The sequence below is a fragment of the Giraffa tippelskirchi genome, chromosome 14 (assembly GCF_054371585.1).
Source record: "Giraffa tippelskirchi isolate mGirTip1 chromosome 14, T2T-mGirTip1v1.2.pri, whole genome shotgun sequence".
In the NCBI taxonomy this organism is placed as follows: Eukaryota; Metazoa; Chordata; class Mammalia; order Artiodactyla; family Giraffidae; genus Giraffa; species Giraffa tippelskirchi.
Genome location: NC_137288.1, coordinates 17455390 through 17475380, shown reverse-complemented (window position 1 = coordinate 17475380; position 19991 = coordinate 17455390). Strand labels below are relative to the sequence as shown.

At 50.1% G+C, this 19991-nt stretch overlaps 1 protein-coding gene across 4 annotated transcripts in view; it reads right to left on the bottom strand.

The window, feature by feature from the left end:
* Positions 1-19991, bottom strand: part of MBP (myelin basic protein) — a 101279-nt gene that overhangs the window by 50627 nt on the left and 30661 nt on the right. For all 4 annotated transcript variants that reach the window (XM_081563319.1, XM_081563320.1, XM_081563322.1 and 1 more), the window contains exon 3: positions 9017-9104. In XM_081563319.1, the coding sequence (XP_081419445.1) occupies positions 9017-9104 (88 nt within the window). The remainder of the gene's footprint in view (positions 1-9016; positions 9105-19991) is intronic.

Genomic DNA, 19991 nt, shown 5'->3' with positions numbered 1-19991 from the left:
GACGCGGGGCCGTCCACCCGCCAGGCCCTCACAGCTGCTATTTGTGCCAGCGCGGCCTGTGTCCCCTTTTGTTCTGGAAATGGCTCCGTTGTCCTTTTGTGAGTCTGATGGCCTCAAGTGACTCTGAGCAGCACATGCTGTTCCACGAGCCAGGACCAGCGGGGGAGCGCCCGGGCAGCCAGCCGCGGGCCTCTGGCCCTCTGACCACTGGTGCGGGCCGAGGCCCCGCCAGCTCGCCGCGGGGCACCGGGGGCCTCACTTCCTCCAGGACCACAGTCCTCACGGGGGGCTTGGAGCTGCGGGTCCCCAGGGGGCGTGCTCAGACATCCCAGCAAACAGGCAGTCACCTGCCCCCCGGCTCCGCCCACGTTCAGTCCCCCCGGGCTCCTCCCAAGTCCAGGCCCCCCCCAGCTCCTCCCTCGTCCAGACCCCCGGCCCCTCCCACGTCCAGGCTCCTCCCCTCGGCTCCTCCCATGTCCAGGCTCCTCCCCTCGGCTCCTCCCACGTTCAGGCCCCCGGCCCCGCCCACGTCCAGGCCCCCAGTCCCTCCCACGTCCAGTCCCCCTGGCTCCTCCCACGTCCAGGCCCCCTGGCTCCTCCCACGTCCAGGCCCCCGGTCCCTCCCACGTCCAGGCCCCCTGGCTCCTCCCACTCCCAGGCTCCTCCCCTCAGCCCCTCCCACATCCAGGCCCCTGGCCCCTCCCACGTCCAGGCCCCCGGCTCCTTCCACGTCCAGACCCCCGACCCCTCCCACGTCCAGTCCCCCAGCCTCCTCCCACATCCAGGCCCCAGCCCCCTCCCACGTCCAGACCCTCGGCCCCGCCCACGTACAGGCCCCCAGCAACCCCGGCTCCTCCCACGTCCAGGCCCCCCTCAACCCCGGCTCCTCCCATGTCCATCCAGGCCCACCTCCGCAGCTGCTCGCTCAGCCACCGCCCAGGGGCCGAACGTCTCAGGAGTAAAGGGCTCAGGCGGGCTATCACACTGGCTCCGGCAACCTTGGTGAAAAGCCGCAGTTTGCAAAGGTGTCTTAGAGAGAGGAGGGGGCGGGGGCCTCGGGGCGGGCTGCGGGATGCAGACGACACACGAGATGCCGACCCCCACCGGAGGGCTGCAGCCAGGCCGAGTCCACGGAACCTCGGTGCTCGTGAAGGGCGCTGTTCCTCTCAGGGACGGGGCCCCGCGTCCCAGCCCTCGGGTGGAAGCTACCCGCCGCCCCGGAGTCACTGCGGACTGGGAGCCCGCCCTCGGCGGGGTGTGACGCGGCTCAAGTCATGACCCCGAGTCCTGAGGGCTGAGGGCTGGCTTCGGGGGCTGGCACAGCGCCCCGTCCCCGCGCCGCTCTCTTCTGAGGGGGCTGGTCATCTGGGTGTGGAGACCTGGGGAAGGGCTACCCGGGCAAAGGCCCTGAGCTCCAGGAGCCAGGAGCAGGTGGGGGCGGGGCAGGGAATGCCGGCCTGCAGGGCCCCAGGGACGTGGGGAGGCTGGGGGTGCTACGAGCAGGGGTGATGAGCGCAGAGGGGTGTGCTGAGGGTGGAGGCCGGGCTCCTGAAGGCATCCAGGTGAGCGTGCTGGCGGCCTGGACCACGTGCCCTGACAGGTGCCAAGTCAGTGCCAACCAGCAAGTAAGTGCTTCCCAGGTGGTGCTAGTGGTAAAGAACCTGCTGCTAACGCAGGTGGAGAAGGCAATGGTAACCCACTCCAGTACTCTCACCTGGAAAATCCCATGGACAGAGGAACCTGGTAGGCTACAGTCCATGGGGTTGCAAAGAGTCAGATACCAACGACCGAGTGACTTCACTTTCACTTTTCACTTTCATGCATTGGAGAAGGAAATGGCAACCCACTCCAGTGTTCTTGCCTGGAGAATCCCAGGGATGGCGGAGCCTGATGGGCTGTCATCTAAGGGGTCACACAGAGTTGGACACGACTGAAGTGACTTAGCAGCAGCAGCAGCAGCTAATGCAGGAGACACAGAGACGCGGCTTCAATCCCTGGGTGGGGAAGATCCCTTGGAGGAGGGCATGGAAACCCACTCCACTATTCTTGCCTGGAGAATCCCATGGACGGAGGAGCCTGGTGGGCTACGGTCCATAGGGTTGCAAAGAGTCAGACATGACCGAGTGACTTAGCACCCAGCACAGTGAGTAAGTAAGACGAGCTTATGCGGATGCTGGAGGCTGGAGACCAGCGCTCTCGGCAGAGAACACACCAGCAACACGACCCACCCTCTCCTCGCCGGAAGGGACAAAGGAGCAAGTCGGTGCTCAGACTCCTGGAGACGTCGGTGAGTTATCGCTAGGCGCCCCTTTCTCTCCTGCTGTTTTCCTCTGATGATCTACTTCATCTTTAGGAAAATGAGGCTCAGAGCAGAAAACCCAGAAAGAGGGAGTGGACACACAGCCACACCCATTTAATTTAAATACCGTATGTGTGATTGAATACCACATTTGTATGTGGACTAGTTAAAGGTCACGGGGGCTTCAGGCAGGCCGCCCGGACAGACGGGCTGAGGGCCACCGCCTGCCCGGCTCAGCATCTGCTCTGAGCACTGGCCTGGCGTCTTAACGGACTGTTTAACTCTGATGACCCCTCACGAGAGCCTGGAGCTCTGTGGTGCTGGGAGCCCCTTCCACACAGGAACCGGAGCCCACAGAGGCTGAGCTCCCTGCCCAGAGGTCTGCTCCACACTCCCAGCTCCGAGGTGATGCAGCCTCACTCAAGAAACAGGATGATCCCAGAGACCAGGACATTGGTCCAGCAGCTCGTGGTGGAGGCGGCGGAGCAGACCTGACACCCCACAGGCACAAAACAAACCTACGCTCATCTTGAGGGTGTAACCCGAGCACCTCTGGGAGCTGGGGGGTCTCAGTTCAGTTCAGTTCAGTCGCTCAGTTGTGTCTGACTCTTTGCGACCCCATGGACCACAGCATGCCAGGCCTCCCTGTCCATCACCAACTCCTGGAGCTTGCTCAAACTCATGTCCATCCAGTTGGTGATGCCATCCAACCATCTCATCCTATGTGGTCCCCTTCTCCTCCCGCCTTCAATCCTTCCCAGCATCAGGGGCTTTTCCAATGGGGGGCTTCAGCCAGAAATAAATACAACTGAGAGTGGGGAGAGTGCCTCCAGAAGACTGTCTGGGAACTACAAGGAGAAACATGTACTTTAAAGATGGGGCTTTCCAGGTGGCTCAGTGGTAGGGAATCCACCTGGCAATGCAGGAGACCCTGGTTTGATCCCTGGGTCAGGAAGATTCCTTGAAGGAGGGCATGGCAACCTGCTCCAGTATTCTTGCCTGGAGAATCCCATGGCCAGAGGAGGCTGGCAGGCGACAGTCCGTAGGGTTGCAGAGTTGGACATGACTGAGTGCTTTAAAGACACAAGGTATCATCGTCTTTGGTCAAATGCACAGAGAAGTGATGCCCTGCGATGTTTCACTGCTCTAACAAATCTGTCAAAGGAGCGCTGCCTCTGTTCCCTAAGGACCATCCCGGACAAGCCCCTGTTCTCCTGGCGGGGCTCAGAGCGGGGCCGGCCCCTGGGCTGCCATCCTGTGTCCCCCTCCACCTCTGTCTCCCCTGTCCTGGCAGTCAGACTCTGTGGACACAGTGAGCGGGTGGGCAAGATGATTTCTAACATTCCTTCAAGTTCTCCACTTGTGACTTTGATTCTATGGTTTTCATCCACTCCAGAGACGCACTCACAGGATACTGATTCTATCACTTGTCTAGATACGAAGTAAAGGCCTCAGGCAGCAGCTGGCTCATAATCAGCAGCTCATTAAGGCTGCCCTCAAATATTCCCGGGAAGAGGTTATGCAGTGATCGTTTTTGAAGGACTCGGATTCTATCTGGGAGGGACTGAGCTGTGTCTGCCAGGCAGGACAGAGTGGCTCCCTCACCTGTGGCCATTACCGAACTGAGACAGAATTCCAGATCAGTAATGCCTGCTACCTGTGGATTTTGTAACTCAACCCAATCATCATAATATATTAAATATCACTCAAATGGCATCTCAAAAAGATTTCCTTGTGGAAGGTTCTTGGAAATTAAAAAAAAAAAAAAAGCAACTTTTTTTTTTAATGCTACATGAAAATTCTCAGGGAAACATCTGTCTACAGCAGAGTACCTTCCAAACTTGGCCGGGAGTTATCTCGGGCCGCACCTGAGCTCACAGGTGCTCCCCATCCAGTGGGGAGCCCGCTTCCACTCCCTGACACTGAGCTGCCCTGGCTCTGGCACCCAGGGCACCTCAAGCCACAAGGAACTCATTATCCAGTTGGTCACTATTTGCATACGAGACGAATCACCAACACGCCGTAAAAATACCTTGAGGTCACTGACTGCCGTGTGATCGCCTGCGATAACAATTTAAACAGGAAAACACCCGCGCAGCATGTTAACTATAGCTCTGCTTCCTTTGAGGAGTACATGCAGACGTCTGTCTGAAAACAACAGCTGTCACTGCGGCAGACGGGGGTGGAGGGGACCTGTAAGCCCCCGGGTGTCAGCTCGTTTGTTACTCACAGTGTTTCTGTTGTCACCTCCACGTGCTGGCAAGGAGACCAACACACAGACAGATGAAGACGGACACTGCCCCAAACCACACGGCTAAAAGGTGGGGGCAGGGAGTCGATGCCGCCTCCCGTGTAAAAGGAGAAGCTGACGAGGTCTCACTTCCATCAGGCAGCTGGGAAGCTCCAGGTTAAATGTCAAATTCAACTGCAGCAACTGCTGTACAGTCAGCAAATGTACGTGGGGCCTTACTTCATCTCCATCTGATTTTTTTATGTTTCATTTATTTGTGTGTTTTCTTTATTGTAAATTAACTCTGGCCTTGTAAAATAAAAACACATATATATGTATATATACTTCTATCCACTTAAAATAGTGGTAAAGAACCCGCTTGCCAGTGCAGGAGATGTGAGAGATGTGGGTTCAATCCCTGGGTCAGGAAGATCCCCTGGAGGAGGACAATCCACTTCGGTATTCTTGCCTGCAGAATCCCATGGACAGAGGAGCCTGGTGGGCTATAGTCCATGGGGTCACAGAGAGTTGGACACAACTGAAGCAACTTAGTATGCATGCATGCCACTTAAAAATACATATATATATTAGTGATACATAATGTATATGCTTTGTAACTTTATACTTACATGTGCTGTGCTGGGCTTAGTCACTTAGTCATGACCGACTCTTTGTGACCCCATGGACTGTAGCCCACCAGGCTCCTCTGTCCATGGGATTCTCCAGGCAAGAGTACTGGAGTGGGTTGCCATGCCCTCCTCCAGGGGATCTTCCTGACCCAGGGATCAAGCCTGTGTCTCCTGCATTGCAGGTGGATTCTTTACAAGCTGAGCTACCAGGGAAGTCCTTATACTTATATACATATACTCAAGTGTTTCTAGTATGAGTACTTTCCCCCTAGACATTGAACCTGGACAATTCTACCTCCATTATCTGACCTGATGCAGTGTGGCCAAGTTCTCAGGATCCCATGACCCTGTGAGCTGTACTAGCGTCCATCCAGTGTGACAGGACTCCGTCTCCTCTGACTTCAGAGATGAGCAGCATGTCTGGAAGGGACCACAGCCGCTCTGGAAAGAGCAGGGCTGCCCTCTCTTGGAGACTTCTGTCCTCTGGGCATCGTCAGGGAGACCCGAACCTTCTGCCCACCTCGGCTGAACCACCCACCCTGCTTTAGCCCCCTGACTAGTGAGCTCTGGGGGAGGGGATTGGGGTGAGCCTCTACCTTCCTTTCTGCCTGGATTTCCAACCACAAGGCTAGTGTGTGCTGTGTGTGGGGGTGTGAGGTTCAAAAAAAGCCCAGTAACTGTCCCACCGCAGAACACCCTAGTTCCCCAAAGCCCAGGCAGCGCATCGTTCTCATAGGGTGACTGAGTCCTAAACTGTTTCTTCCTCTTTGGGTGACCAGGCAAAACAGTCCCAAGTGTAGCCACCTGGGGTCCAAAGACAAATTACAGAAAGATTTCCAAGAGCGCGCTGATGAGTTATTAACTTAGATCTAAATCATTCAGTAAAAATTTTCCAGGAAACGAAAAAGTGAATATAACTGCTAAGTAAGTCTGGGGCTTCCCAGGTGGCACAGTGGTAAAGGCAGGAGACCCAGGTTTGATCCCTGGGTGGGGAAGATCCCCTGGAGAGGGCGTGGCAACCCCCTCCAGTATTGTTGCCTGGAGAATCCCATGGACAGAGGAGCCTAGTGGGCTACAGTCCGTGGGGTCGCAGAGTCCAACATGCCTGAGCCCAAGAAAGTCTGCAGGCGCTCCCCAGACGTGGAGGAAGGCCCTCTGATTTGAGTTGTGCAGCTCACGGCTCCAGGCATGTGAGCCCGGCACTCAGCCCTTGTGTGGGGCCAGCCCCGGTCAGAGCCTCTCAGCTCTCCGTCGGGCCTCTAAGTAGGACTCTCACAGAGCTGGCTGTCTTGACCTCCACCGGGACCCTGAGGACATGCATTCCGCAGGCTCAGGTTAGGAAAAGGCTAATGGCCTCCCCATACTCCTCACCCACCCCCGCTTTCTCTGACACGTGGACAAAATGATGACCAGGAGCCTGAGGAGCATGGTTAAGTGGCTGCTGGTGACTCGTGGCTCAGGGACCATCATGGGAGCACAGTTTCTTCTTGTGTTTAGGGAGTTTCTGTCTGGCCAGGGAAACACCCAGTTGCTGATTTTGTTGGAGTGACATACCTCCCCCAAGAGTAGATAGTCAAGACTGATAGCCAAGATTATTTCAGCCTCTTTCTCCCTCATCACTCCGCACCTTTAGACCGGGTGTCTTTGGACCCCCAGGAAGGCATTAGGATTGGGAGGTTATATGAAGTTCAAAAGCAGACATCTGACAGCCCTGCAGAGCCCACATCTGCGTGACTCAGGACGGCAGAGCACGAAGCAGGGGAGCCTGGGAGGGGTCCTGTCCTGGGGCCACCCCATCCACGGTCACACTTCCCTTCTGCCGTGACTCAGCGGTGACAGCAGCTCTTGCCCTGAGGGTGACAAGCAGGGAACTGCTCCCCAGTCACCCTGATGGGCTGAGAGCCTAGGCTGTGAGCAGAACATCAGATCAGCAGCTATTTGAGCGGGTCTTACTGTTCAAGGCACCGGGAGCGCATGTCTACAAGACAGGCAGAAGCTGGCTGATGGCATGCTCCTCCCCAGTAAGAAGCAAATCTAGCTTTGGACTGGGATGTTTGCACCTCCACTGGTTTTCACATTCAACTCTAGATAATAAAAAATTCGCCAAATTGCAGATGGAGCCAAGAAGGTTAAAGAGGGCTTCCTTTCAAAGTACTTCAGGAATTATACCACAGTTATAACGAAAGGAAAAGGCTTATAATAGATTTTTTTCATGTCATACGGACATTATACACATGTATATATCAATAAAACTGTATGTGGGCCTGCTGATAGCAAAAGAAAAGGCTGATGTTGTTATGATTAATCCTAAAAGTAGTTAACTTGGAGAATAATGATAAAGATGATGCTTACTTTAAAAATAAGTGAGCTTGGCCAAAACAACTCTAAAAACTTGCTCTTCTTTGTATGTAGAACCTAAAATGGGACATTTCTGTTTTGTTGTTTTCTTTTATGTGTTCATACACGTATGCAGTTGCAATAGAAGACTAAAGACACCTTTTAATCTGGAGGATTACAGTCAGCTTCAGTGTTAAAGTCACTGGCACTCAGAGGCTCTGTACAGAGTCACAGACTGTGCCCTCCTCTAGACCCTAAGGAACGCAGGCTGCTCTCCAGGCAGGCTGCCCCCTCTCCCCCTTCCTCTGCCCCCAAGGAGTGCAAACCCCACCACCGAGAGGCGCTGGGCTGTTCAGGCCCCAAGAAAACCTCCATGGAAATCAGCAAAGAGCAACGGCTCCTCTCCCACCTGCCTGTCTTGACTCCACCTCACTAACCCTCAGGGTTTCGTCCCTGGGCCTCTGGGCTGACTCTCATGGAAGCTTAAGATGCTGAGACAGTGGGCAGCAGCGCCCTGTCTAGTTGCATCCTTCCTGTGTGCTGCTCAACAAGGATGGGATATAGAAAAGGAAAGGGTTCTTTAAAAAAAGCAGGTAAATCAGGAACAAAATTAAAAAAACGGGTGGAGTTTCCTGCCTGACAAGTGAAGTGTGAAGAGGCTCTTTTTAGAAATAAGCAGAGACCCAGCGGGGAGGCCTCGTTCTGTGACTGTCAGGCCTGCAGGCGGGGCTGACAGTGGCTAAGGTACATCTTAGCAGCCAGGGAACAGCGCCTCCGTTTTGATAAGTGAGCCACCAGGAGCTGGCCTCTAGGAATACGGACACGTGGAGAAAGGAGCGATACCTATGGGCAGGTCTGCTCGAGTCCCAGCTTGTCCTGTGGCCCTGGGGTCCCCAGGGTCCCCATCACGCGGCAGAGGGGGACCCAAGAGTGAATATACAAAAATCGGTGGGAACCTGCCCGTTCACTCCTGGGGTGAGAGGCAGCCTCCGTCTCTAGGGCGATGAGTAAGTAAACTTTTACAGAAAACATATTTCCCAACACCTCCTGAGTCACTCTTGGTAGTTAAAATAAACACGAGTGCGTCCAGGCCCTGGGACTACTGCCCTTTCTCATTAGATATTTTTAACGTGCACTGTAACCACTTCTAATGTCCACACCCAACTGATCAAATAAATGATCTGAGAAACATCGTATAGCAAGGGAAAACCTGGGGAATTTCTGGTGTCTGTGGACACAAAACAGCACGTGAAACCCAACCAAGAGCACAGGCAAAATGGAGACGGGTATTGAGGGTGGCCAGGGCAGTCTCATGTAGGGGGCAAAGAATGCAAGGGTGTTCTCAACAGGCTGGTGGAGGGGATTTAGCCTCTAGGTTTCTGTACAGCCTGCTCTTCCAACAATGAGAACGGATTCACAGTTCACTCATGTAATCAAAAAATTAAGACCTTCTCCAAATGAGAATGTGTTTGCCCACGATCACCATAGGAAATCACATCTTCTCATTTTCACGTTACGTACCAAACACATCACTGTCCGCTGAGGTCTCCCGGGAAAGATCACGAGTGTTTCTCTTCTTTTCATATTCTCCTCTGTTGGTTTCACCGTCCTGAGGAAAAAAAACAAAAACAAAAACACAACATAAACTCTTAAAATACTCTAATATGTTTTCCTCCTGACACATTTTGGAGCTGATAAACAAATTCTCACATCCATCCTCAATTTCAGTTCAGGGTGTGGATTTCTGTACAGGATGTGGAATTCTGCTTTGTTTTCTCTGCCTGAGCATGCAAGCATCCGAAGGATGTATTTCCCATACAGAAGAAACTGAAATGATTAAATTAAACAAGCTAGACATCATCCCATATATCTCAGTGACTACTTGGTCACTGTTTTGGACTGTGAGCTGAAAGCATGGGATGGAATTGATACCAAACCTGATTCTGTTGGGTTCTAACTTTCTCCCAGTGGTAGCCCTGGGAGAGAACAGGACATGGAACTACTGACTAGTTCAAAACTGGGAAAGGAGTACATCAAGGCTGCCTATTGTCACCCTGCTTATTTAACTTATATGCAGAGTACATCATGAGAAAGGCCGGGCTGGATGAGTCACAAGCTGGAATCAAGATTGCTGGGAGAAATATCAAGAACCTCAAATACACACATGATACCACTCTAATGGAAGAAAGTGAAGAGAAACTAAAGAACCTCTTGATGAAAGTGAAAGAGGAGAGTGAATAGGCTGGCTTAAAACTCAACATTCAGAAAACTAAGATCATGGCATCCAGTCCCATCACTTCATGGCAAATAGATGGGGAAACAATGGAAACAGTGACAGACTTTATTTTTTTGGGCTCCAAAATCACTGCAGATGGCGACTGCAGCCGTGAAATTAAAAGACGCTTACTCCTTGGAAGAACAGCTATGACCAACCTAGACAGCATATTAAAAAGCAGAGACATTACTTTACCAACAAAAGTCTGTCTAGTCAAGGCTATGGTTTTTCCAGTAGTTACGTATGGATGTGAGAGTTGGACGGTGAAGAAATCTGAGTGCCAAAGAATTGATGCTTTTGGTGTTGGAGAAGACTCTTGAGAGTCCCTTGGACTGCAAGGAGATCCAACCAGTCCATCCTAAAGGAGTGTTCATTGGAAGGACTGATGCTGAAGATGAAGCTCCAATACTTTGGCCACCTGATGCAAAGAGCTGACTCATTAGAAAAGATCCTGATGCTGGGAAAGACTGAGGGCAGGAGGAGAAGGGGACGGCAGAGGATGAGATGGTTGGATGGCATCACCGACTCAATGGACATGGGTTTGGATGGACTCCAGGAGTTGGTGATGGACAGGGAGGCCTGGCATGCTGCAATCCTTGGGGTCGCAAAGAGTTAGACATGACTGAATGACTGGACAACAGCAGCAGCCCTTGGGGAGAGCCCCTTACAGGGGGCAGGACTGATACTAATGTCCTCGGCCCACCTGGACATCTGAGGGGAGGGGCTGGCTCCTCTGGGAACCTGCACCCTCAGACCTGGAGTTTCTTCTCTCCCCTCCCCCACTCCCTCTGCTCTTATATGGAGACCATAGTGCTTTTTTTTGGGTGTGGGGGGGACCCCTTGTCTTTTTTCTTGTTTATGTCAATTTATTTTTCCAGTGTGCTTTTTTAATTTAAAAATTTAAGTGCACAGAATAGATGTGGTTCAGTTTCTATTTTAAATCAATTTTATTGTATTTAATTATTTTCATGGAATGCCTGCACTGACATCAAATTCAAAAGGCGCTGAAAGGGTCACGGGGAGACGCGCCAGATGCCGCCCCTCCTGCGGGTGAGCTTCTAGCCTCTGTCTTCCTCAAAACAGCCTGGGCTCATTTCAGCCATTGCCCAAGTTCACTCCCTTCCTCCTTCTTTGCCTTTATGTAAATGCGGCCACACTCTGGATGTGGCTCTGCTTCTTGCTCTGTCACTGAACCAGGAGTCCCGGAGAGGGTGTCCCTGAGGACACGCAGCCCTGGTCAGCAGGGACCCAGCCCGCATCACAGCATCACTTCCCAGGTGACCAGCTCCTGCCGAAGACCCTGTGACCTATTATGACTGATGCTGCCTTAATCCTTGCTTGCTTCCTCAACGTTGCACAAGACACATTTCTGGAGGCTGAATGAGTCAATCCGTAATCTTTTAAAGACAGTGCCTAACTTGGCCTCTGGCCAGACCATGGGCAGCCTGCCTTGCTGAGATCCCCTTCCTGCTGCTTCACTCTCTGGGCTCCATGCATACCTCGCATCGCTTTCAGATCATCCCCTCTGCCTGAGCTGGGGGTTCAGGCCCTCACCAAGCCCCACCCCAACATCAGTGGCTTCCTTGCCTCCAGTCCCCTTCTTGTGTCTCCCCTTCCCCCATCCTGTAGATCTGAGCTGGTCTCTACTGTAGACCAATATGCCCCATCCCTGTCTCCCCACCAACACTGTAAACTTTTTGAGGATGGGGACCTTGCCTGATAAATCTTTCTAGCCCCAAACCTGGCACAATGCCTGGTCCCCCACCAGTGCTGGAGAGAAAACTTCAATTTTATGCTGTTCAAGAATAGCTTGAGGGCAGGAGGAGAAGGGGATGATGACAGAGGATGAGATGGTTGGATGGCATCACCAACTCGATGGACATAGTTTGAGCAAGCTCTGGGAGTTGGTGATGGACAGGGAAGCCTGGCGTGCTACAGTCCATGGGGTCACAAAGAGTCAGACACGACTGAGTGACTGAACTGAACTGAAGACTAGTTTTAAATGGCTAAGTTGTGTTTTAGCAGAGGGAGCCAAAGGTAACGTAGTATGTATTTTTTTGTATCTACCTATTTATTTTTAGAAGAGAGTAAAGCCTGGAAAAGCAAGAATGTTGTGATAGAGTCTTTCATCAGCTGTAAATTCCTGTTACCTGTGTTGGTTTCACATCTCCCTTCTATGCTGGTACCAATATCAGGTGCTGGGCTGTGCTAAGGCGTCTCAGTCGTGTCTGCCCCTTTGTGACCCCATGGACTGTAGCCCGCCAGGCTCCTCTGTCCATGGGATCCTCCAGGCAAGAATACTGGCAAAGGGTTGCCATTTCTTCTCTAGGGGATCTTCTCAATCCGGGGTTGGAACCTGAATCTCTCCTGCATTGGCTGGTGGGTTCTTCACCACTAGTGCTATCTGGGAAACCCATCAATATCATATCCTTCACTAACTACAAAATAATAAGCTTTATTGGAGAAGTGGTTAATTAAATACAATTTAGCTGCTACTGTAAATCGTTGTGGATATTTTTTTCCACGTTTTAAAATCAGGATGCTCCTGCAAAATCAATGATGTCTTCTAAGTAGAATGGACAGTGTTTTCCTTCTCGGTAAAACTCAGTAAAACAGTGCTGAGGGTCAGGGATGATGGTTCAGAGGAAAAGCTTGATATTTCAAGCAGATCACTGTGCTTTCAGTGAATGGAGGTTTATGATATGGTCACACAGCTTCCTCACATCCATGGGGGAGGCTGGAGTGGCATCGTGGTGAAGAGATGCTTCGTATCTCAGACCATGCCTCGCGCAGCCTCTGGGCTGTGGCAACAGGGCAGCCTTCCATCAAAGTGCCCACAGGTGCAGCCCTGGGCAGTGATACAGGCAGGACCATGGAGGAACCTCCCCCCCTCCCCTATCTTCTCCCCTCTCCGTACCAACCCTCTACTTGAGTAAACATCTCTCCCCCACACCATGGAGCACGAGGGTGTGTGGAAAGTACCTGCTGTCCTGGGAAATTTACTGACTAATTTCTGTCCAAAGGAAAAAACTTGCTTCTGAGACCTGATACTGTTGCTATTCGTGAGTATAAAAAACATCCCTATAAAGAACACATTTTCAATAAGCAAAATGTCCACAAGTGACATAAAGAAAATAAAAGTGATGTGTCTCAAATGGAACAGAATTTTCATGATAAAGAGCTTCCTGTAAGTTATAAAATGTGATAAAAGGCTCAACCTATAAGAGGGTCAGGCCCAGGACATGGAGACCCTGAGAGTCCTTGTCCCGGTGCATCCTGATTCTTAAATTGTGTCCATGACTGTAAGACTCTGAGTGCATTTCAAGCTGTTAGGACTTCTTTGTAATATTTGTGGCAGATTTCCCTCTCATCAGCCTAACTGTGTAAGAATCCACTTACTTTCCCTTGTGAATTTTAGGGGAAAAATACAACAAGCAAAACTCCCATAATTATCAATGAGATTCATTATTCAACAACGTTGGCACAATGTTCATCATAATTGAAGCAGTTTGCTGTACTTTCTAACCGTCATGTCCAATCCCCTGGCAACAGACCGTCCTTTCAAGTGCATCACTGTCATTTTTAGAGATTTTCTTCTACTTGGTACAGCTACTGACACACACACACAATTATGGAGGAAAAGATGCTTTTAGCCAGCCCAGCCTTTCTATCAGACTGATAGTCTCAGGGTGGCAATTTTAGGAGGAATGACCCAGAGGATAAGCAGCTGATCATTATAGAACTTCTGACAAATAACAAGAAAGCTCTGGGGGAGGGGTAAAAAGCCACTGCAGGCACATTTTTTAGAAGCTAAAATGTTTACAAAAGTTCTGATTCAAACTAGAAAACACATATCAGGAGAGGAAAGGTGTTGAAACATTTAAAATGTGACATGCTCAACTGCAAAACCAGGTAAATGTTAGACTTGGAGACATGGTCCACTATAGATTTCTTCAAAAAAAAAAAAAAAAAGGAAGTGAGAATTGGCTTTGAGAAGTGTGCAGTGCCTTAAAAAAGACATTTCATGAACTGCCATGACACTTGAGTGGGCATCATGGGTTTAGGTGCAGGGGAAGTCTTATCTGGTTTTACTTCCTCAGTTCTCTTCCCATTCACTCATTGATTCCCATGAGGACCTTGTCGCAGGAGCTGAGGATGTGAGGAGGAGTGTGGAGGCGTGGGTCTCCTTGGGGAGCTCCCGTGTAGTAAACGAAATGGACGTTTCAAAACGAAAACCAGAAAACCATCCAGCCAGTTGCTATCAGATCATCTCCATTTAAACTAGTCCCAAGTTCCCTTTTATGCACTGGAGAAGGAAACGGCAACCCACTCCAGTATTCTTGCCTGGAGAATCCCAGGGATGGAGGAGCCTGGTGGGCTGCCGTCTATGGGGTCGCACAGAGTCGGACACGACTGAAGTGACTTAGCAGCAGCAGCAGCAAGTGGGGTGAGCCAGCTTGCTGAGTGAGCATCACGCTTCCTTTTTCTGAGATACCCTAGGAAAAACGTACGGAGTGATCCACCACGCTCAGTTCCTCGGATGCTGAGCAAGGTAAGTTTCACTGGCCACCCCCTTCCCTCTCCCATGATGCTCCCTCCGTATCTTAGGCTTGATTGATGTCATCTTCGTAAGCAGAAAGAAGCAACCCAGCAGAGATTTCATTACAGGTTCAGCAACGGCACATTCACCACACTCTGCATCCACGTTTCAGCCTCTCGGGCGTGCCTCACAGAACACAGCCTGGTTGGAGCCACAGAGCTCTGGGTACAAGTCACCGTCCAGCATTATAACCCTCATCGGAGAAATCTCAGGGGCTGCAGTCACCATGGAGGGGGTGCTGTTGTTATTGTTTGGCCTCTCAGTCGTGTCTGACTCCTGGCAACCCCGTGGACTGCAGCATGCCAGGCTCCCCTGTCCTCCGCCATCTCCCGGAGCTTGCTCAAATTCACGTCCATTGAGTCAGTGCTGCCATCCAACCATCTCGCCCTCCGCCATCCCCTTCTCCTATTGCCTTCAGTCTTTCCCAGCATCAGAGTCTTTTCCAATGAGTGGGGTCTCGATTGTACCAAATCATGATTTGCACAAAAGCTAAGAACCGGGTCTCTGAGGACCATTTCTTGGACCTGAATCCAGCCCCCTCACCCTGTAGATGGGTGACTTTGGAAAACAATTGAAGTTCTGTCTATTTCATTTGCTCAAGTGTGGAATGAGCATCATAATGCAGAGGTTTCTAGCTGTGTGATTAGGAAATTCCTGTGAACTGAGGACTTTTTAAAATATTCTGGTTTCATCAGAGGAAAGGCAGAGAAGACTTCCTATAACATTGGGGCGATAATTCCAAGAGACAGAAAGAGTGATGGCAACAAGGGAGCGTCTTTGCACACCATCTTCCGCTGGGGTCACTGATCTCACACGTGCTTTCTGACACAAGCCTTCTTCTCACTCTTTTCTCCCTGGGTGTCGAGTGGGGCCTCAAGCAGAGGGTGGACGCAGCTCCAGGGTCAGAAGGCAGAGCATTCCTGGTGGGAATCCTGAGGGGCTGACTCGCATCCCCGGAGCTGGAATGTCACCCCTCTCCAGGGTGGTTGTCCTCCAACAGCCCTGAGCTCCTGTCCCTGCCTATGACTCCCGGGAGCCAGCATAGGCTTGGACACTGGGGTCGCCCAGGACACCTCCTGCCCAGGATCCTCCCAGGAAGGTGCTCTGCTGGTGGAGAAAGGAGCCCATGGAGCCGCGACCTGCAGAGGGGGTCGGGCGGGCACCTGGGGCGGAAGCCAGGGTGCTAACCAGGCAGGGCCTGGCTCCAGAAACACTTTGTGTTTTCAAGGAAAATTGAGGAATCTCTCTAAGGGAAACGCTCTCTCTCTCTGCTTCAAGAAGCAAACCATTCCTTTCACACTCAGAATAAATTGAGGCCCCGTAGGGCTGGCCGTGTACATGTTTAGCCTCAATTCCCATCTGTCACTTCTCAGAGACCTCAGCTGCCAACAGAGAGGCAAGGGAAGCGAGGACACTGTCCTGGCCGACGACCGTCATCCAGGGCCGTGTGGGCGCTTCAGGGACCAGAGTGTGGTGGGAAGGATCGAATCTACAGGTGTTCTCTGTGGGTGAAAGAGTCCTGTGTGTTCCTTCTGGCTTCCCTGGGGGCTCAGTCAGTAAAGAATCCACCTGCAACACAGGAGACTTGGGTTTGATCCCTGGGTTGGGAAGATCCCTTGGAGAAGGAAATGGCCACCCACTCCAGTCTTCTTCCCTGGAGAATCCCGTGGACAGAGGAGCCCGGCGGGATATAGTCCATGGGGCACAAAGAGTCAGACACAACTGAGCAACTAAACCACCACCACATGTTCCTGTGATTTAAGTCTGGTGATAAACTTCATTTGAAACCATTAAAGTACTAAAGTACAAGCACCAGAAAAAATCATGGGTTTGTTTGCATATGTGTGTGTGTCTGAGTGTGTGTGTGCCTGTGAGTTTGGATGTGTAAGTGTATATTGTTCATAAACTATTAAGAAGTATATAAAATACTTCTGATTACTCTGCACTTATTACTCAGCATTTTTGGTTTATTTCTTAAATAAGGACCATAGTCTTATTGTTGCTCTTGGCTGGATTTGGACAAGTAACAGAAGATACAAGCAAAACACTGAAAGCTTATGGGATCAAAGTAAAGAAGAGAAAGAAACATGAAAACTGCCTACTCTGCTAATAAAGCGGTGCAGTTGCTGTGGGAGAGTCGGCTGGTCCCTCAAAAGCAGAGCTACCGTTTGACTCAGCACCTGCATCCTCTGTATACACCCAAGAGAAATGAAAACACATGTCCATGCAAAAACACACACAAACGTTCACAGCAGCACGATTCACAATCCCAACAGGTAGGAACAACCCAAATGTCCACCAACGAATGAATGGATAAGTAAAACATGGCATTCTCCTGCAGCGGAATATTATTCAGTGATAAACAGGAGTGAAGTACTGACATGTGCTACCACATGGATGAACCTTGAAAAACATTGTCAGTGAAAGAAGTGAGACACACACACACACACACACACACACACGTGGTGTATGATCACATACATAAGAATGTCCAGAATAGACAAATCTATGGAGACTGAAAGTACATTAGTGGTGGCCTGGGGCTGGGGGGTAGGGGATCGGGGGATGACTAGAGTGATTAACTTGAATAGATTTATGACTAAACGCAGGGGAAATGCTTCCTACTCAATACCGTGGACTCCAGAGGAAAAGGATGATGACATTACGACTCTCAATGAGATGAGATTTCAAATCCAGGGCCCCTTTTCTAGATTTGTCTGGATTCAAATCCAGGGCCCCTTTTCTAGATTTGTCTGGAAAACATAAGAATTTTTGATAATACGAGTATATGAAAAATCTAGGATTTTTAAAAATTAAGACGCTATATGAGAAAAACGAAAACGTATGTCCACACTAAAACTTGTCTGTGAGTTTTTGTTTTTGATGGTTGTCATTTGCAGTAACCAAAAGGTGGAAACAACTCAACTGTCCATGGATGGATGAATGGATACACAAAATGTGAACTATCCATACAAAAGATACTATTTGACCTTAAAAAGAATGCAGCACTGACACAGGCTACAACATAGATGACCATCGAAAATGTCATACTACCTGAAAGAAGCCAGACAGAAAAGACCACATATAACATGGTTACACTCAGACAAAATGCCCAGAGTACAGACATCTAGGAACAGTGGTCACTTATGGCTAGGTGCTGGGAGGCTGGCGGGATGAGTGACATCTGAAGGGTACAGTTCCTTTTTGAGGTGATGAACAGGTTCTAAAATCAACTGCTGTGAGAGTTCCATGCATCTATGACTAAACTAAAAAATATCACTGAATTGTACACATTGTACAGGTGAATTGTATGGCATGTGCATCACATCTCAGTAAAGATAGTTTAGAAAGCATAAATGCTTAGTTTGCAGGTAGTTTAAATGAAACACTGAGGCGTCACTTAAAGGAATTTAGCTCTACACGTCTGAGGCACTTGTGACCCTATTATCTTGGATTACGAAATGATCCTTTTACTACTTACTTTTAAAGCCACCCTTTCTGGAAGACCATTTAGTAGCATAATTACAGCCACAGTGCTCTGTAAATAAGCCATGCAAAGAAAGGCGCTCAGGACTTTATTTCATCACCGACTTTCAGAAGTCACAGCAACATAAATCTTAACTAGTGTCACAGTAAAACATCTATCGAGGCCTGTTATGTAACTGGACATCCTAACATCTATTTTAAGAACGCACATATCCTGCTACTTATTTCTGTAAGTCACTGGTCTATCAGCTGGTTGAGTAGAATAAGAAGGATGCTGACACCAGAGGAGCATGGGGTCGGGGGCGAGGGAGGTGGGTTTTAGTGGAGCTCTTTTACTGAAAGAGTTTGATGGTTGGGTGACTCGAAAGTTTAATTAAAATGCACTTAAAGCTAATTCACAGAAGGCATTCATTTAGCTCAAAGGATATTCTACATTACTGAAAACAGAATAAGGTAATGGAAAATTCTGATTTTCTTCATCTGAAGGTGAATTCACGTCCTTTAGTTTTACAGAATGAAAACCTCTCCTACCTACTTTCCCTGAACTTATTGCTCTGAGCCTGCACGTGGGTATTCAACTGCTTCCAGGATGAAGAGCAGGATGAAGAGCAGAAGGCTAGTACTTTGCTCAAAGGACAAACACGCTGACGTATCAGGTTCCAACCATTCTTCTGAAAGAAGCCTCACCTCTGCCTCCTCTGTTTCCTCCTTCCACACAAAATGGGCATAATGACACTATGCAGTTCCTGGATTATTCTGAATACGAAATAGTCCATATGTGTCGTGACTGTGACAGAATCTGACCCTCAGCTAATATGGTCACTGCTGGACTTCACCACTGTTGATTTTACTATATGCATTTTCTGATTATTTCCCACATTTTAGTAAAGGTGGAAACAAAATCTTCATAAGTAAAAATCAGGCTTTAATATGCCCGTTAATGCAATAAGATTGAGAAATAAAAGGAAGAGAGATTTCACAGACAACTCGGATTGCGCTTGCATTCTGGTTCCCTTGCTCAAAAGGAACACACTTGTTTTGCAAAATGGAATTGCCACTTGCCTCTGCGGTGCTTTTCTTTTTAGCTGAGTTCCCGTATGCATGATCATCCAGGCGAATCCCCGAAACAGAAAACCTGCTCAGACTCGCTCCAGGAACCAGAGAAACAGTCAGGCCAAAGCTGGTTTCCACCCGATCAAGAGCAAGATGAGTCACCTGAACTTGATTAAGAAACCAAATGCCTCTCAAGAACTTGATACACACAGGGCTGACAGATGCCGATCACCAGACCACTGGGATCAGTTCCTTGCTCCATCTAGAGTGGGTGCTCGACACTTTCGACAAACACACGTTCAGGTATTTCCAGCGAAAGTAAGGGCCCCTGCAGGGTTCGAAGTTCACTACCGAGGTCAGCTTGGATGCCTCCCACTGACCAGACCACACCCAAGCCGACCCTGGAGTGAAGCGCCCGCTGACTCGCTGGCCGTGCCAGTGCCCGGGGGCCCGGGAGGTGTGGGCACAGGTGGGCTGGTCTTCGTTCCCATGAGGTGTGCATTGCAGGGTAGAGGGGAGCCAGCCAGGGAGAGAGAATGAGCCCAGTGGTGTGGGTGGACGCCAGCTCGAGGGGCACACGATGAGCAGCTGGAAGAGGGGGTCCCGGCACCGAGGGTGCAGGTGGGGGCCAGGCCCCCGGGGTGCCGGCAAGGACACACTGCAGACTGCGTCCGAAAGAGGCAGAGTCCCACCAACACACTCGAAAACATTTTATTTTTAAATTCTGAGATGCTGTTTTTTTGTGCTTTAGTGCAGCTCGGAGAAGGTCAAGTGTGAACACACACATGTCTGTGAATAGCCTGGGCTGCAGCCACCCTCACTCTCCAAGGGGAATTAGAGTAATTAACAACTGGCCTTATTTATTCACTCATGACTTATATTTGGTTACATATGACATGGGCAACAGCATAATTTAGGACATAGTAAATAACAGATTTTGTTTTTCAAGTATCAAAAGTCATGGAAACAATAATGGATTTTATCTACACTTCTGTTTAACCATATGACAATTAAATTAATGTGCATATCAAATCTCAATTAGGACCATCATGTGTTAGAATCGTCCAAGTGCAGAGTTTGGG